Source organism: Chiloscyllium plagiosum, unplaced genomic scaffold (assembly GCF_037043375.1).
Source record: "Chiloscyllium plagiosum isolate Xiang-an unplaced genomic scaffold, Cpla_swu_hap1 HiC_scaffold_45, whole genome shotgun sequence".
NCBI lineage: Eukaryota > Metazoa > Chordata > Chondrichthyes > Orectolobiformes > Hemiscylliidae > Chiloscyllium > Chiloscyllium plagiosum.
The window spans coordinates 22,984,908-23,004,775 of NW_028270183.1; the positions used below are offsets into that span (position 1 = coordinate 22,984,908).

The following is a 19,868-nucleotide window of genomic DNA, read 5'->3' on the forward strand; positions in this document are numbered from 1 at the left end:
TCACCTTAAAAATATGGCCCCTAGTCTTGAAATCCGCCATCCTAGGGAAAAGACACCTGCCACTCATCTTATCTATACCCCTCATGATTTTATAAATCTCTATAGGGTCACCCCTCAACCTCCCACGCTCAAGTGAAAAAGTCCCTGTCCAGCCTCTCCTTGTAACTCAAACTCTCCATTCCTGGCAACATCCTGATAAGTCTTGTCTGAACCCTCTCCAATTTAAAAATATCCTTCGTACAGCAGAAATGACCAGAACTGCATACAGTGCTCCAAAAGCGGCCTCACCAGCGTCCTGTACAACCACAATATAATGTCCCAATTCCTATACTCAAAGTTGTGATTCATACTGTGCAGTCTTCAGAGGAGGAGTCCCATAAACTCTATGTTCCTCATGACTAGAGGAGTTGAGTCAGGAGTAGGTACTTGGTCTGTGTAAGGGGTACATCCCCAAAGTTTGTGTATATATCAGACACTCAGCAAGCAGCAGTGACTACTGTCGCTTCCTGGCAATGCAGTAGTTATGTTACTGGCTCAGTCACCACTTTAAATTGCAGTGTTACAGTCTGAGGATTGGAATTCTAGTGCCGAACAACGGGGTGGAAATCAAACAGCAAATCCTTAGCAGGCCTGGCAACATTGGTGGATAGAAAAATAGTGTAGATGTTTCCGGTCGGTGACATTCCCGGCCAGTTAACTTGCTGCATTTCTCTATCCCCCTGACCTGCTGGGTATTCAAAATGCCTCTGGCAGACATCTGACGTCTGCAGCATTTAGCTGGGATAGTTGTTAAAACTTAACCGGTCCACACTACATGTTTTGTGAAAATAAGTCATCATCCACTCTGGTCTATATATAACTCAGGGCCCTGATCAGTATGGGCCGTTGTAGGTCTGCCCTTCAACACGAACACTCAATAAGACCTTCAGGTTGCTTTAATTTACAAGAGGCGCTATCTAAATGCAGACCTTTTTTGTTGGCTGTTCCCTCTTTAGGTGTCGCAGATAATTACTGGAAGGAACAGTACACAAACTGCCCGACGGATCACCCTCTGTTCCTGTGGCACCCCTATCGCCCACACCTCATTCTCTGCTTCCACACTGCAGATGACCTTCGCTACTGGAGGGCACTCCTCGCTGATGGAATTCGCCACCTCAACACTGGTACAAACCTTAGCAACATCCGACACATTGCCAACTCGCTTCCCTGAAGTGGGTTTTACACTGTAATGCGTGTCTCATATGTCCAAGTGGAATCACGTATTAATGTCCTTGTGGGACTCGATGAGTTCCCTTGGTCACAGGCAATGGCCTGCCCAACTGGAACTCAACACCTGAGCCCTTTAGGAAGCAGACTCAGGAAGGCTCTCTTGTGGTGTAGTCTCTACCACTGGACCAAGAGGCTCTTGTTCAAGTCCTGCCAGTTCAGAGATCTGTAATAACACCACTAAACAGTTTGATTAGAAAAATAAGTTATTTTTTTTTAAGAAGCAGACTCAGGGATGAGTCTACAGAATTGTCTGTCTGAGGCTGGAATAGCCAATGTTACTAGCTCTGTTTTGGTGTTGGCAATACAATGTAGCTGTGTTTCCAGCACTGAAACAGGCCATTTGACCCATCTATTCTATTCAGTGTTTATGATCTGCGAGAGCTTCCTCCCATTTTAGATCAGCTCCTCCAATCCGTGTAGTAACCTGACTTTTTCTCTCACATTCTTTCACACCAGTTTCCCCTTATATGAGCATTGCAGCTCTGATCCTTCAACCTCTGTGCATTAAACCCACAGCCCACTCCCAATGACAAGGGCCACATGGTTCAGCAGCACCTCAGGATCTGTCCAGGTTTAAACCCAGGCTGCAGTGAGGGGGTGGGAAAGGCATCTCCCTCAACTCCTCAGAAACCTGATGAAAGGAGATTCAAGTAGCAGCAGGACAAATATCAGTTTACCCCAAACACAGTCAGAGGGTCAACCGGAGACATGTCCTGGGAGTGTTTGATGAGGACAGTATAGAGGGATCTTTACTCTGTATCTAACCACTTGCAGTTCCCTGTCCTGGGAATGTTTGATGAGGACAATGTAGAGGTATGATTTGGAGATGCCGGTGTTGGACTGGGGTGTACAAAGTTAAAAATCACACAACACCAGGTTATAGTCCAACAGGTTTAATTGGAAGCACACTAGCTTTTGGAGCGACGCTCCTTCATCAGGTGATAGTGGAGGGCTCGATCGTAACACAGAATTTATAGCAAAAATTTGCAGTGTGATGTAACTGAAATTATACATTGAAAAATTGATTGTCTTGTTAAGCCTTTCATCTGTTAGAATACAGTGATAGTTTCACTTCTTTCATGTGTAAATCACAAAATCTTTTTTTAAAAGTTGCATTCTCGGGTTAGCTGTTAACAATGGTGATAGCTAGACAATGTGTTGAAGGTATTAGCCCCCTGTGTTCTATGTCTATGCCATGATGTTTAGATTGATTCTAATCTAAAAAGTGAGATAACAGAGTTTTACATAAATTCATGCAGTTTTTGAGCTTAACAAGCTTAAAGGCTTAACAAGACAATCAATTTTTCAATGTATAATTTCAGTTACATCACACTGCAAATTTTTGCTATAGATTCTGTGTTACGATCGAGCCCTCCATTATCACCTGATGAAGGAGCGTCGCTCCAAAAGCTAGTGTGCTTCCAGTTAAACCTGTTGGACTATAACCTGGTGTTGTGTGATTTTTAACAATGTAGAGGTAGCTTTACTTTGTATCCAATGCTTTGCTGTCCCTGTCCTGGGAGTATTTGATGGGAGAAATGTAGAGAAAGCTTTAACTCTATATCTAGCCCCATGCTGCCCCTGTTCTGGGAGGTTTTGTTGGAGACAGTGTAGAGGTAGCTTTACTCCATATTTAACCCCGTGTTGTCCCTGTCCTGGGACAGTTTGATGGGAGTACAGTGTAGAAGTAACTTTACTCTTTTTCAAACCCATGCTGCCCCTGTACTAGGGGGTGAGGGTGTTTGATGGGGGTACAATGTAGAGGAAGCTTTACTCAGTATCTAATCCTGTGCTATCCATGTCCTGAGGGGTGTTTGATGGGAGGGGGAAGGGGCAGCAGTGTAGAGGAAGCTTTACTCTATATCTAATCCCGTGCTGTCCTTGTCCTGGGAGTGTTTGATGGGGACAGTGTAGAAGGAGCTTTACTCTGTATCTAATCCTGCAGTCTATTTAGAGGGAACTTTAGCAGTGCTTGTGTGATACATAGCTATAAAAATAGATCATAGTTTGCACAATTTGACGATATGACGGTGCTATTTTCATCATAGTGCTCTTCAGAAAGGATTCTTTTGAAGTTCGGGCGTTCCTGGAAGCCGTGCGAGTATGCAGGATGCAGAAAGGACAGTACGGAGTCTGTGACTTGTATTTCGGTTCAGAGACAGAGGTAATGTTATCGACCAATTTTCAACTATCTTCACATTGGCATCTGTGACTGCTGTGAGAGAAAAGTTTTCACTTGTATAGCAACTTGCATGGCCTCAGGATTCCCCAAAGCATTTTTCAGTAAATTCAATACTTCATTTTGTGACAGGCACAGTGATCAGTTTAGTGCAGTAAGCTCACACACACAGCAAAGTGATAGACCTGCAGCTTTATGGAGGTTCGGTTTAGGACCAATAGTGGCTAAGGCATTGGAGGGAATTCAGGGTTCTTCTTCAAAGGTTGATATGGGATCTTCAACATCCAGCTGAGAGAGCAGGCAGGACTTCAGCCTTGTTATTTATTGGATGTCTCCATACTGAAGGATGACATTTACTGAGAATCACACGTCTTGAATATTCAGGTGACTGAACAAAACGATTATCATCCTGTTGACCTGTTCCTTGTCTTCCTCTGGAACACCAGCCATTTAAGATTTCAGCACTTTCAGCAGGGGAGATGCTTTCTAGTCATCCCTACATCACCGTACCAAATCTATTGTAGATGATTTTGCAGGAGTGTTTTTTTCTTGAATGCTTGTGGATTTTGAGTCTTTAAAAGGAAGACAGCACTTTGGACAATGACACTGGAGTCTGGCTGGCATTGCTCATCAATCTGTTCAGAGATTGCACAGCAGATGGGACTTTGAAGCTGTGCCTTCAGTCAGCCTTCGTTACACGTTGTGGCCTGTTTTATGGAGTAAAATTTAAATAATTTTCTGATTCAGCAATGAGTGCTCACCACTGAGCCATGGTTGACACTGAAAGAAGAAACTGTGCTCACTGTGAAATCAGTATACATCTTCTGGACAGAAGGGGAGAAAGATAAAATTATTTCAGATAGCTCTCTTTTCCCATTTATCGCAATGATTTGCTGCTGCTTTTGTTGCTCATCCCTAATTGCCCACCAGAGGGCAGTGAGCAGTCACCCAAATTACTGAGGGGTGGAGTGGTCACATGTAGGCCAGACTCTGGTAACGACAGCAGATTTCCTCCCATAAGGGGCATTAGAGTAAACTGCCAGTTCTGAGGAAGGATCACTCAAACTGAAATGTTAACTCTGATTTCTCTCCATAGATGCTGCCAGACCTGCTGAGTTTTTCCAGCAATTTCTGTTTTTGTTTCTGATTTACAGTATTCACTGTTTTTTTTTTGTTTTTTTACTCATATTTATACTGAACTCAAGTTTCAACTTTAGTAATTGTAACAAGGTCAGCCAGGTGCACCTCATAGAATATGAGTTCCTTGATTCGGGCTGTTAATCTAGTTCAATCAGGGAGCTCTGACTGATAGATAGAAACAGGAGTTTCAGAGGTTCTGTTCATTCTGAGAGCAGGCTTTGAGGGAGCTGGATGAGTGTTAAGGATGTCCTCGTGCAAATAAAGAGTGACTTGGTGGCGGGATACTGAAGTTATTTCAGTGTCAATGAGAGTAAAAAAAAAATGCTCCTGAAGAAATTTTCTCGCAACAGTTATTGGAGTTGGGGTAAGCATTTCTGACATCATACTGTTATTTGGAGGCTTGATTCATTAGATCCTGCTGTCGAAGATTAGGATCTTTTGACTATGTTAAGATGGCTAATGAGATGCTAAGAGACCGTTTGATGTGTGGGATTAATGATGTGCTGAAAATGTGTTGCTGGAAAAGCGCAGCAGGTCAGGCAGCATCCAGGGAACAGGAGAATCGATGTTTCGGGCATAAGCCCTTCTTCAGGAATCTTCAGGGATTAATGATGTACCAATGCAAAAGCGCCTACCAGCTGAAGCTCAACTAGGCACGACAACTGGCTTCATCATTGGAAAATGCAGCAAGTGAAAGCATTATGAGTTCAGGGTAAGCCGATGGAAGTGGAGACCTTTACCAGTCTGACTCAGCCTGGGGAACACCACTTGAGTGAAGGCAATTGCATAGCTTCACTCCGGATATATCCTGATCAGGATCCTGGTCAGGCCAAGGCAAAACCCCGAAACAAAGCCAAGCCTCGGCCAAATGGTTGAAATTCTGTTCAGAACCCAGGCCAGTAGGCCATTGTAATTGCTGCTGGTATGCAGACTCAAGAGTGCAAAGGACTCCTGCTGGGCCTGAGTCCATTGACTGATATCCATGAGAGTGCACACCCTGGAAAGCCCAACTACATCTGGCTTGGAACAGTTAAATTGATTAGATTAGATTAGATTCCCTACAGTGTGGAAACAGGCCCTTCGGCCCCACAAGTCCACACCGACCCTCCAAAGAGCAACCCACCCAGACCCATTCCCTTACATTCACCCCTGACTAATGCATCTAACATTATGGGCAATTTAGCATGACCAATTCACCTGAGCTGCACATTTTTGTACTGTGGGAGGAAACCGGAGCACCCGGAGGAAACCCGGCAGACACGGGGAGAATGTGCAAACTCCACACAGACTGTTGCCTGAGGTGGGAATTGCTTATTAGATTAGATTAGATTAGATTAGATTACTTACAGTGTGGAAACAGGCCCTTCGGCCCAACAAGTCCACATCGCCCCGCCAAAGCGCAACCCACCCATACCCCTACATTTACCCCTTACCTAACACTATGGGCAATTTAGCATGGCCAATTCACCTGACCTGCACATCTTTGGACTGTGGGAGGAAACCGGAGCACCCGGAGGAAACCCACGCAGACACGCGGAGAACGTGCAAACTCCACACAGTCAGTCGCCTGAGGCGGGAACTGAACCCGGGTCTCTGGCGCTGTGAGGCAGTAGTGCTAACCACTGTGCCCACGGTGGCTTAGAGACTTCCAAATCAGAACCAATTAAAATAAACTTCTGGTTAAATGATCACCTGGTTCTAATGGAAGTCAATACCAGTGTGGCTATATCAGTGATCGCAGATCAGTCTTTACTAACATTCACTCTGGACTCTAATCCTTATGATCGCTCAAAAGCTCGGCCAGATTGAGAACCTACAGCAGGGAACCTTGACAGATTATGGGTACAACTTTGGTTGTAGTCTCTTAAGAGAAGCAGTTGGGGCATTTACTAGTTGTGGTACAATAAGGCTTGGGCCCAAGTTTGACAGGGCGAAATTGGTTGAGGAAAATTCACCTCAGTAGCTCAACATTTCTCAATCAGAAGATGGCCTGAGTGAAGTCCTAATTAATTACCCGGAAGATTTTCAGGAAGGTCTAGGGACTATCAGAGGAGCTAAGACCACCTTCCATGTTGACCAGGAAGCAATTCCATGATTCTGTAAAGCCCGCCCAGTGCCGTTTACCTTACGGGCAAAAGCAGAGGCAGAAGACTGGGAAATGAAGGAATCATCAAATCATCAGTTTGCGGAATGGGAGCACTGGTCGTACCAACTGCGAAGCTCAATAGATCAGCTCACCTTTGTGGGGATTTTAAACAAAAGGTAAACCGCTTTTTGCAGCTGGATAAACACCTGATCTGTCACGTAGAGGATTTCTACACAAAGCTGGCAGGGATGGCTATCCTTCACAAAGCTGGAAATGTGCCATGTACAACTGCAGTTGCAGTTAGATGAGGATTCCTAGAAGTATGCAATAATTAATACCCATAAGGGTTTGAACCAATATACAAGACTGCCACTTGGGGTATCATCAGCCTGAAGAAGGGCTTATGCCCGAAACGTCGATTCTCCTGTTCCCTGGATGCTGCCTGACCTGCTGCGCTTTTCCAGCAACACATTTCCAGCTCTGATCTCCAGCATCTGCAGACCTCACTTTCTCCTATCATCAGCCTGTGCCATTTTTCAGCAGATGATGGAGTTCATTCTACCCGACGACACCATGTGATGTGCTAATAACAGGGAAGACCAATAAAGAGCACTTAGAGAACTTGAACGTAGTTCTTAGGCATTTCTCCCAGGCAGGTGTACATCTTAGAATGGAAAGATGTGTGTTACAGACACCCCAAGTATCTGCTTGGGCTACTTAGTTGACAAAACCGGGTTACACCCTTTGGAAGATAAAGTGAAGGAGATCAAACATGCCCCGGTTACCACATCTGTACAGGAACGTTCATCTGTTCTTGGATTGGTGGAGTGTTCATACAGAAACTGGCCTCCATTCTGGCACCCTTACATCCTCTTGGAAATTACCTTGTAGCCAAGATGTAACTTTTAGAGAAGTGACAAAGCAGTTACAATCTCAAGCAAAATGTAATGCCTTCCCTAATGGCACTGAGGTAGTGTCGGCTCACAGATGGTCCAATGGAAAGGAACACCCAATAGTGCATACTTCTCAGACTTTGACTGATGCAGAGCGTAAATATGTTCAGATACAGAAGGAAGATTTGGCAGTGAGTAAGTTTCACCAATACCTTTATGAACATAAATTTGTAATTGTAACAGATCGCAAATGCCTGTTTATCAAAGAGGCTTACTCAAAGAGGACAAGACTTCAGGCTGAATTCAGTGAGGGGTTTTCATTCAAAGTGCATACAATTGCAAGTTGGAACACCATCAAGGAGACCAGGTAGTAAATGTGGATGCCTTGAGCTGTCTCCCACTGGCAGATACACCAGTGATGGTGCTGCTAATAGAGTCATAGAGATGTACAGCATGGAAACAGACCCCTCGGTCCAACTCGTCCATGACGACCAAATATCCCAACCCAATCTAGTTTGACCTGGCAGCACCCAGCCCATATCCCTCCAAACCCTTCCTATTGATAAACCCATCCAGATGCTTTTTAAATGTTGCAACTGTATCAGCCTCCACCAGGCTGCTCTGGCAGCTCATTCCACACATACGCCACCATCTGCATGAAAAAGGTGCCCCTTAGGTCTCTTTTATATCTTTCCCCTCTCACCTTAAACCTATGCCCTCTAGTTCTCAACTCCCCCACCCAGGGAAAAGACCTTGTTTACCATATCCATACCACTCATAATTTTATAAACTTCTATAAGGTCACCTTCAGCCTCCGCGCTCCAGGGAAAACAGCCCCAGCCTATTCAACCTCTCCCTATATCTCAAATCCTCCAACCCTGGCAACATCCTTGTAAATCTTTCTGAACCCTTTCAAGTTTTACAACATCCTTCCGATAGGAAGGAGACCAGAATTGCATGCAATATTCCAAAATAACCAATATTGCACGCAATAACCAATGCCCTGTACAGCCACAACATGACCTCCCAGCTCCTGTACTCAATACTCTGACCAATAAAGGAAAGCATACCAAACGCCTTCTTCACAGTCTTATCTATCTGCGACTCTATTTTCAAGGAGCTATGAACCTGCACTCCAAGGTCTCTTTGTTCAGCAACATTTGCTCAACAAAGGACCTTACCATTAAGTGTATAAGTCTTGTTAAGATTTGCTTTCCCAAAATGCAGCACCTCGCATTTATCTAAATTAAACTCCATCTGCCATTCCTCAGCCCATTGGCCCATCTGATCAAGATCCTGTTGTAATCTGAGGCAACCTTTTTCGCTGTCCACTACACCTCCAATTTTGGTGTCATCTACAAACTTGCTAACTATAACTCTTATGCTCACATCCAAATTGTTTATATAAATGACTAAAATTGGTGGACCCAGCACTGATCCTTGTGACACCCCACTGGTGACAGGCCTTCTGGTTTTAAACTATCCGGACACCCTTCTAGTCACCGCTGACAATATCCAACAGTGGACACAAAATGATCTGATCCTAGCAAAAGTAAAACAGCTAGTAGTGACGGGGAAAACAAAAGGGTCATCACAATCAGAATTGAAACCTTTCTGAAATCCAGTGAGACCAGCTCACTGTAGAGGACAGTACTCTGTTATGGGGAGCAAGAGTTATTATCCCAAGAAAAGGAATTCAGCCAGATGCTGGCTGAATTCCACTAGGGTCATCCAGGGGGTTCCAAAAGGGTGGCAAGAAGTTAAGGCTGGTGGAGAGGATCGGATGCAGACATAGCTGCATTGATGTGGCAGTGCCCAGAGTGCCAACAAAGGGAAAATTACCCCCGGCAGTTCCCCTACATTTGTGGAAATGGCCGGGTAAATCCGGACTCGGTTATACATCGACTACCTTTCATGCGCTCAATGTTCTTAGCCATTGTGGATGCCCACTCAGAATGGCTGGACCCAGATAGAGTTCATTTGTCAAAAATGGCGATGACAATAGAAAAACTGCAAATATCTTTTGCAGTACACAGTCTTCCGGAAGTGCTGATCACAGACAACAGGCCATCATTTACCAGCAGGAAATTTGAGTATTTCTTAAAGTCAAATGAAATTTAGCATATATGGACAATTCCATACCATCCATTATCCAATGGTTTGGCAGAAAGAGCAGTCCAAAGTTTGAAGCCAGGCTAAAAGAAACAGCCTATAGCTTCACTGGATAGGAAAAGTGAGGATGGCAGATACTGGAGATCAGAGTTGAAACGTGTGGTGCTGAACAACACAGTAACCTATCACCTTCACAGCTACCTTCCCTTCAGTCCCATCCCCACCCTCCTATTTATCTCTCAGCCTCCTTCCCTCCACTCTCCGCATGAAGGGCTTATGCCTCAAATGTCCTTGGATGTTGCCTGACTGGCTGTGTTTTCCAGCATCACTCTTTTCAACAGCTTCACCAGAGACCAAACTGTCCCAGTTCCTGTTTGATTATCAGACCAACGTAAAGCAATTACAAGGATGGGTCCAGCAGAGTTGCTAATGGGGGAGAAGACTCCACACTAGGTTAAATCTGGACCTTGGCGAGGTAGAGGTGGAGGGGTTAAATGGAATCAGGAACGCCAATTCTTGACACAATATTCCTCTAGGGAAGAGAGACAATTTACTTCAGAGGACAAAGTTTGCTGTAGAAACCACACAAATGGCCCTGCATGGGTAAGAGGCATAGTCAATGCAAGGCCAGGTCCTGTGAAGTATAAGTTCAGTTCGTCAGGTGGTCCTGAACAAGTATGTGGACCACATGAAAGCTGCAACCTCACAAATGGGACAGAATCAAAATATACTGGGCCCTTAAGAATAGCTAGACAGGCTGACGGAACCTATGGTTCTCCCCATCTGTCTAGCATCAAAGAAACCTCAAGTCTGAGATGGACACAGTGGATGTCACAGCCTCAACGTCTTTACCGTCTGAAGAAGAGGACAATTTTCTTCCGAGATGCCCCAGGTGCCAGAGACAGGCTACAGTCTGGTAGACGCCGCTTGTATCTGAGGCCAAGGAACCAGACTTAGTGAAAAAATGCACCAGAACAGGCAACAAGAAAAAGAACAGACCCCTGGACTTTGTCAGGGAGAGATGTGGTGATTGTAAGAAGGTCAGCCAGGTGACTATCATAGAATATGAGTTCCCTGATTGGGCTGTTGACCTGGTCCAATCGGGGAGCCATGGCTGACAGATATAAACAAGAGTGTGATATAGACCAGGCCAGACCCTCTCAAAGTATTTTAAGAGGGTAGCCTGGACCCTAACCTTTTCCTATGTTAAAGGCAGATACGAAGTGGGTGTTCCAGCTGTGATACAGCTGGTCAAACCACTCAGCTCTAAGCAAACAGAATTTATTTAAACACTGCAGTTGAAATATGAATAAAAGAAAGCAGAATTTAGAATAGCTTAACTATTGGAAAACTTAATTGACCCAATACAGTAACTGTTACTAATTAATTGTTCTAATTCAGTAACATCCCATAAACAGACCCTTTGTCAAAAAGGTAAATTCAAACATGGATTCTTACAGGCAGGAGAGAACAACATCCAGAGAGAGATTTCAGAAGAAAGTCAGAGGAATTAGATTAGATTACTTACAGTGTGGAAACAGGCCCTTCGGCCCAACAAGTCCATACCAACCGTCCGAAGAGTAACCCACCCAGACCCATTCCCCTACATTTACCCCTTCACCTAACACTATGGGCAATTTAGCATGGCCAATTCACCTGACCTGCACATTTTTTTTGGACTGTGGGAGGAAACCGGAGCAAACCCAGGGAGAATGTGCAAACTCCACACAGATAGTTGCCTGAGGCTGGAACTGAACCTGGGTCTCTGGTACTGTGAGGCAGCAGTGCTAACCATTGTGCCACCGTGCTGCCCTTCTTTACTGAAGCTTGCAACTCCCCTGGACTCATACATCTAGTGACTGCTACAGCTAAAACAAACTAAAAAAAGCCTGAACTGGGAGAACTGGCCACTCCCATTGTTAAACTAGACCCTTCAACACCTCTGCCTTTCTGACCTCGCTTCAAAAAAAACCAAGGACAAAATAAACTCTTTAAAATGACAGCATCATCACAAGTGTCAGACATCCTGCTCACTCTGAGAGCTGGCTCAGTGTAAAGGATTCTCCACATGCAAATATAGGGTGACTCAGTGACAGGATACTGGCATCTTGTGGAGTTATTTCACCAACCATCTGCCATTGTGGGATTTGAACCAATTACTCTAGAATGTAGTTCTCAATTACAAAGCCAAAGACATTGCCACAAGTCCTTCATCTCCAGTTCACACAAGACAGCTCTAGTGAGTAGTGACCAAAGGTCACCTAGAGTCAAAACATTAGCTTGTCCATTCTCCATGGATACTGCCTGACTTGCTGTGATTTCAAACCTTTCTTGCTTTCAGTGACCAAAGAACTGGGTTAGGTATAATAGCTCAATGTCCAGTGATGGTATTTATGTCCAATAGGTGGCTCTCTGCTGTAAACTGGGTGGGGCAGCTGTTTAACCTTCTTTGGAGTCTATTTATGGACTCCTTCTCTTAGATATAAACTATGCAGAAAATACATGAGTTTTTCTGTCCTACTAAGCAGCTTGGCAATCTCTTGTGTGAGGCTTGAGTTCAGTGGTGTACCACAAGGATTAATGCTGGGTCCACTACATTTTGTCATTAATATAAATGATTGGGATGTGACTGTAAGAGGTATGGTTAGTAAGTTTGCAGATGATATCAAAATTGGTGGTGTAGTAGACAGTGAAGAAGGTTATCGCAGAGTACAACTGGACCTTGATCAAATGGGCAGATGGAGTTTAATTTAGGTAAATATGAGGTGTTGCATTTGGTAAGGCAAATCAAGGCAGGACTTATACATTAAATGGTAAGGTCCTGGGAGTGCTGCCGAACAAAGAGACCAAGGGGTGAAGGTGCATGGTTCCTTGAAAGTGGAGTCATAGGTAGACAGGGTAGTGAAGAAGGTGTTTGTACGCTTGTCTTCATCGGTCAGTGCATTGAATATAGGAGTTGGGACACCATGTTCCGGCAGTACTCCACATTGGTTAGGCCACTTTTAAAATACTGCATACAATTCTGGTCACCCTTCTAGAGGAAGGATGTTATTCAACTTGAGAGGGCGCAGAAAAGATTTAGAAGGATGGGGAGAGGCTGGGACTATTTTCCCTGGAGGGTCGGAGTCTGAGTGATGACCTTACAGAGATTTATAAAATAGCGAAGGACATGAATACGATGAATAGCCAAGGTCTTTTTCCCAGGGGAGGGGAGTCCAAAACTAGAGGGCATAGGTTTAAGGTGAGAGGGGAAAGATCTAAAAAGGACCTGAGGGTAACTTTTTCACATAGAGGGTAGTGCATGTATGGAATGAGCTGCCAGAGGAAGTAGTAGAGGGTGGTACAATTACAACATTTCAAAGGCATTTGGATAGCAACATGAATAGGAAGAGTTCAGAAGGATATGGACCAAATGCTGGCTAATGGGACTAGATTAATTTAGGATAACTGGTCGGCATGGACGAGTTGGGCAGAAGGGTCTGTTTCCGTGCTGTGTGAATATGACTTTATGACCTATTTTTGATGGCAGTGTACAGCAGGCAAACATATCCCAGAACATTTCACTGTGCCCTGCTCAGCGTGCTGTCATACCAAATGACTTGTCCAGCTTCAGTGCAGGGAAGCAAAGTGTAAACTGCCTCAATGTGATGCTCATTCCATTTGTCAATTTGTTTTTTGACCTCTCTCCAGATCCTGAGTAACATGGTGATGGAGGACTTGTGTCCTGTGTTGGAATCTCAGCTCCTTCCTCATATCCGAGGGCCAGAGAGTAAACGCAAACAGACCTGGCTGAAAGTGAGTACTACCTGAGCGACAGGTTAAAATAAAAACTCTCTGCAGTTTTTACAGCTCTGTGTCCTTTGTTATCTCTGTACCCTCAAGTCTCTCCATCTACCCAAACCTCCTTTTTCTATCTTACTTTCACTCGATGCTGTCAAACCCATTTCTCCTCTCGTTCTGTTTCTGCCTATGCCCAATCTATCTTTTTTAACCTGTGGGGACTGTAGGCTGATCTAGCATTTATTGTCCTTTCTGAACTTATTAGACACAGTTAAGAGTTGACCACATTGCTGTGGGTCTGGAGTAACATGCAGGCCAGGCCATGTAAAGATGGCAGAATTCCTTCTTGAAGGGGGTGGGAAACAAACGGGTCTTTATAATAATGGCTACATTAGATTGCTTTTCATTCCAGATTTTAATTGAATTGAAATTTTGCCATCTGCCCCATTCAGACTCCAGGTCACGAGCCTGAGTTTCTGGATTAGGAATCCATAATGCAACCTCTTCAGTCCCTTTTCACTCACTTATTTTGTCGTGGCCCTCTCTCTTTGTCTCTGTGTCTTTCTCATTTATTGTGAGTGTTTCTTTCTCACTGTCTATGCTCTGTTCATGAGACATTCTCTAACTCTCTCCTTCACTGTATTTTTGTTTTCCTGTCTGTCCCCTGTTCCCCTTTCTCTCAGTCACCATTTTTTTTCATGTCCTTCTGTGTCTCTGTCCTTTTTTCCCTCCTTCTATGCTCCTCTCTCACTCAATATTTCCCCTTTCATCACTGTCTCTGTCCCTTATTCTTTTAGTGCTTGATTCTCTCTATATCTCCCTGTTTTTATCCGTCACTGAGCTTCCATCTCTCTCTTTCGCCCTATGCCTCTCTCACTCTATGCTGTCTCCTCTATTGCCCAATATCTCGCTCTCTCTAGTCCCATGTCTCAATCTCTACAGTGAGGAAGCAGGCTATTCAGCCCATCAAGTACACCAACCATCCAAAGACCGAGCCACCCAGGTCCCCACCACCACCACATCCCCGCCCCTGCCACTCCAACCCTGTAACTGCATTTCCCATGGATAATCCACCTAGCCTGCACATTCCTGGACACTGTGAGCAATTTAGCATGGCCAATACTTCCTAATTTACACATCTTTGGACTGTGGGAAGAAACCTGAGCATCCGGAGGAAATCCACACAGACATGGGGAGAATATGCAAACTCCACACAGACGTTCACCAGAATCAAAGCCAGGTCTCTGGTGCTGTGAGGCAGGAGTGCTAACCACGAACCACCATGTCACCTCTTCCTTTCTAGCCACCAATGTCTTTCTCTATCTCAATTGCCTCCCTTTTTGCCCTGTCACTCTCTCCCTGTCTGTCCTATTCCTGTGTGTGCTCTTTCTCTTTGCCTCAGTGTATCAGTCCCACTCTCTTTCTGTCCTTGGGCTTCCTTTTTGCACCTTTTCCAACTCTCCCCTGTTTTCCACGCCCCTTTAGCCTCTGTTGTGAAACTTGCTGATGAGTGGTTCAGACATCTGCCTGAAATTACTGAACTTCTTTTCCATTGCCAGCTCTTGTCAGTCTCCTCTGCTCTTTTCTGTCGCAACTCTATTTTGCCACGTGTTCAGTTTATTTTCCCAAAAGGCTGAGGAACTTAGCTTCTACTGCATTCCACACAGTTCACAAAATTTCCTTTCCTCTTTGCCGAGTGGATCATGTTTCAGATTTCTCATTCGATTATGTCCTTAGCTGTGCTGCCGCAGCAGTTATTCCCTTCATTTCATGACTCAGTTAAAGCATAAGAAAATAATGAAACCTGTTGGATAAAATCGCTTTTCTGGGATTCACTGTGATGTGCCAATGTTCTAAGGCAGTTATTGCCTGTGATTGAATTCCAAATCCAATTATTGAATCCAGCTAAGGAGCTGACCAGTTCAGATAGTCTCTCGCCAAAGTAAAGAAAGAAGGACTTGCATTTCATAGAATCCCTACAGTGTGAAAGCAGGCCATTCACCCCATCAAGTCCACACTGACCCTCCGAAGAGCATCCCACCCAGACCCATGCCCCCTACCCCATCCCTGTAACCCTTCATATCCCTGGACACAATTTAGCATGGCCAATCCACCAAACCTGCACATCTTTGGACTGTGGGACGAAACCGGAGGAAACCCACGCAGTGAGTCACCATGTCGATGTGAGGGGCAACATTTTTACACAGAGAGTGGTTCATGTGTGGTATGAACTTCCAGATGAAGTGGTGGATGCAGGTACAGTTGGAACGTTTAAAAGACATTTGGATACGTTCATGATGAGGAAAGGTTTGGAGGGAGATGGGCTAAGTGCAGGCAGGGGTACAAGTTCAGTTTGGAAATATGGTTGGCATGGACTGATTGGGCCAAAGTGTCTGTTTTCTGTGCTGTGTGATTCTATGATTCCCTTCACACTACTTTAAGAACTTATAAAGACAAGTAAGGCCAAATTAATAATGGATAATCCTTTAAAGGGAAAAAAAAGTCCCCTAGGAAACTTAATTGAATTAAAATGTGATTCTGGGAGATTATACTGTACTCTAGCCCCTATGGCACTAACTGAACGAGAAAGTCTCACATGCACCAGAGAAAATTGCATGCTGCCTCTCTGAGGGGTAACCCTATTGCAGTTTATAAAATAATGAAGGGCATGGATAGGGTAAATAACCAAGGTCTTTTTCCCCAGGACAGGGGAGTCAAAACTGGATGGCATAGGTTTAAGGTGAGAGGGGAAAGATTTAAAGGAACCTAAGGGCTAACTTTTTCACACAAAGGGAGGTATATTTATGGAATGAGCTGGCAGAGAAAGTGGTGGTTGCAGGTACAATTATAACATCTGAAAGACATCTGTATATGTTCATGAACTGGAAAAGTTTGGAGGAATATGGACGAAGCGCAAGCTCGTGGGAGTAGTTTAGTCTGGGATTAATGTTCAGCATGAACTGGTTGGACAGAAGGGTCTGTTGCTGTGGTATATGACTCTATGACTATGTGAGAACATAAATAATCCAGCCTGATGAGTCATCTACAGATCGAAATGTGAGACTAATTGTACCTCAAGCAAATGTTCATTTGGCTACACAACTGTGCAAAATATGACTATTAAAGATCATTTTACTTAGAATCATAGAGTCATTCAGCACAAAAACAGACCTTTCAGTCTAACTCATCCATGCCGATCATATATCCTAACCTAATCTAGTCCTATTTGGCAGCACTTGGTCATATCCCTCTCAACCCTTGCTATTCACATACCCATCCAGATGCTTTTTAAATGCTATAATTGTGCTAGCCTCCACCACTTCCTCTGGTGGCTCATTTCCTGAACCATCTTCTGTTTGAAAATGTTGCCCCTTAGGTTTCTTTTAAATCTTTCCCTTCTCACCTTAAAACCTATGCCCTCTAGTTTTGGATTTCTCTACCTCAGAGAAAAAGGGGTGTCTATTAACCGTATCTATGATTTTATCTTGATTTTATAAATCTCTATAAGGTCACCCCTCAGCCTCATATCCTCCAGGGAAAACAGCCTCAGTCTAATCAGTCTCTCCCTATAGCTTCCACTCCGGCAACATCCTTGTAAATCTTTTCTGAACCCTTTTAAGTTTTGCAACATTTTTCCTATATCAGGGAGACCAGAATTGAATGCAGTATTCCAAAAGTAGCCCAACTAATGTCCTGTACAACCATAAAATGACGTTCCAACTCCTCCACTCAGTGCTCTGACCAATAAAGGAAAGCATACAGAATGTCTTCTTCATTATCTTATCTACCTGAGACTCTACTTTCAAGAAGCTATGAACCTGCACTCCAAAGTCTCTTTGTTCAGCAACACTCCCCAGGACCTTACCATTAAGTGTATGTATCCTGCCCTGATTTGCCTTTCCAAAATGCAGCACCTCACATTTATCTAAATTAAACTCTATCTGCCACTCCTAGGCCCATTGGCTGATGTGATCAAGGTCATCGTACTCTGAGGTAACTTTCTTTGCTGTCCATTACACTTCCAATTGCTCATGAGATCGATACTGTTTTACAGGTGCAATATTTGTGACTCTATTTTTGACAATGAACACCCCTCCCCCTGTAATCCCCCAGTTGGCCCAGCCCAAAAATATCACCATGGCAGTTTGGTGTTAGAATAGAATCCCTACAGTGCCGAAACAAGCCATTCAGCTCACCAAGTCACTAAAGAGCATCCCACCTAGTCCCACCCTGTTCCAGTAACCCAGCATCTCGCATGGTTAATGCAACAAACCTACACATCCCTGGACATTTCAGGCAATTTAACATGGCCAATCCACCTGGCCTGCACATATTTGAACTGTGGGAGAAAACCCACACAGACACGTGGAGAATGTGCAACTCCATAAAGACCAGTTGCCCAAGGATGGAATTGAACCCAGGTCCCTGGCACTATGAGACAGCAGTGCTGACCACTGTTTACAAGGATATCTCTGTACTGCACGTGTGGAAAGACTGATGTCAAAAATATATGACAGCAACCTTGGGGGTAAAGATGTGGGCAAACCACCTCCAAAACAATGTGGTCACGTAAAGTTGTGGACAATTGGCCCCTCTGCAGGGGGTGGTGGGCTACTAAGCCAGGATGAGGAACAAATTGGAGAAACCTGAGGGAAAGATTTTGATATTTGGAGACACATAATGGGTCATTGAGTAGTGTGGCCCAATGGTCTGAGAGCCTGAGTCTAGGTTACAACCTCTCTGGAGGTATTCGTTCAAATCCTACCTTATGTTTCAGTTTCTTGTTATGAGTGATTGTTTTATGACCTAGTCAAGATAATGACAGGGACCAAGTGAGGATATATTTAGGGAAAGACACTCTAGGTGCTGGTTGGCACTGTGCTGAGAAAACTGAGCCATGGTTCAAGATCAGGAAAAGATTTTAAAACGCATGTGGGAAACTTCACATGTTTCACCAAATACCCAGTCCTGGCCCGCATTGATGTTGGTAAGCATGCCACTGTAATTATTATAGACAAGCTGGTTGGTTTAGCATCGAAATAGAGGAGTGTGGTAGACCACAGTTTGGACACAGGCCATGAAGAGACTATCAGCCCAGCTTGCCTGTAATGGCTCACTAAATGAATGATTTGTCTGGCTGCCCTTTGTTCCTATAACCCTGCCACTACTCTTTTTTTTGATAAAATCCAATTTCTTTCTAATGCCTCAGTTGAACCTGCCACACTCTCAGGCAGATCCCAAACACTTGCTGCATGAGAAAGCCTCTCCTCGGGTCACCATTAATTCTTTAGGCAATTATCTTAAACCTGTATCTTCTCCTTCTCAATCCTTTCACCATTAGGAACTGTTTATCTCAATCTACCTTGTCCAGACCACTCATAATTTTGAATACCTGTATCAAATTCGCCTCTTCTCCAAGGAAAGCCGTACCAACTTTTTCATTCAGTCCACATAACTGAAGTTCCTGATCCCTGGAGCTACTTTCACAAATCTCTTCTGCATTCTCTCTCTAATGCCTTCACATCATTCCTGAAGTGTGATGCCCCAAAACTGAATTGCAATATTCCAGCCAAGGTCAAGCCACTGTCAATATAAACTTTACATAACTTCCTTGCTTTTGTACTCTATGCAGCTGTTTATGAATGTTAAGGGTATTCTTGAACATAAGAAATAGAAGCAGGAGTAGGTCATCGAGCCTGCTCGGCCTATCAATAAGACCTTTTCATGGCCTCAGCTCCACTTCCCCACCCGCTCATCATAATCCTTAATTCCTTTACTGTTCAAAAATCTATCTTTGCTTTTAAAACATTCAACAAGGTAGCATCAATTGCTTCACTGGGCAGGGGATTCCACAGTGAACAAGTTCCTCCTCAACTCAATGTTAAATCTGCTTCCACTTATTTTGTGTCTGTGCCATTTAGTTCTTTATTAAATACATTGTCAATCTCCCGTGACTTATGCACATAGACAACCAGGTCACTCTTAGCCTCTTTAGAATCATGCCTTTTATTTTTTATCATAACTTCACATTCTTGCCGTCAAAATTAATCTCTTTGCATTTTTCTACATTGAGTTAAATCTGCCACTTGTCCACCCATTCCACCAGACTTTCTCCCAAGTTTTGTATCATCTGCAAATTTTCATTGGTTCATAGGTTCGTAGGATATAGGAGCAGAATTAGGCCATTCAGCCCATCGAGTCTACTCTGCCATTCGATCATGACTGATATGCACCTCACCCTCATTTCCCCCCTTCTCATAGCCCTTCAACCCATTACCAATTAAAAATCTATCTCACTCCTCCTTAAATTTACTCACTGTCCCAGCATCCACTGCACTTTGGGGTAGCAAATTCCACAGATTCAGAACCCTTTGGGAAAAGTTGTTTCTTCTCACTTCTGTTTTAATAT

The 19,868-nt window shown here is 44.1% G+C and overlaps 1 protein-coding gene across 1 annotated transcript in view; it reads left to right on the plus strand.

Annotated features, from left to right (window-relative positions):
* The window catches only part of LOC122552172 (protein Niban 1-like), a 72,445-nt gene that overhangs the window by 12,710 nt on the left and 39,867 nt on the right, over positions 1-19,868 (plus strand). Inside the window, exons 5-7 of the mRNA XM_087983233.1 lie at positions 996-1,163; positions 3,318-3,433; positions 13,370-13,474. Coding sequence (XP_087839359.1) covers positions 996-1,163; positions 3,318-3,433; positions 13,370-13,474 — 389 coding nt within the window. The remainder of the gene's footprint in view (positions 1-995; positions 1,164-3,317; positions 3,434-13,369; positions 13,475-19,868) is intronic.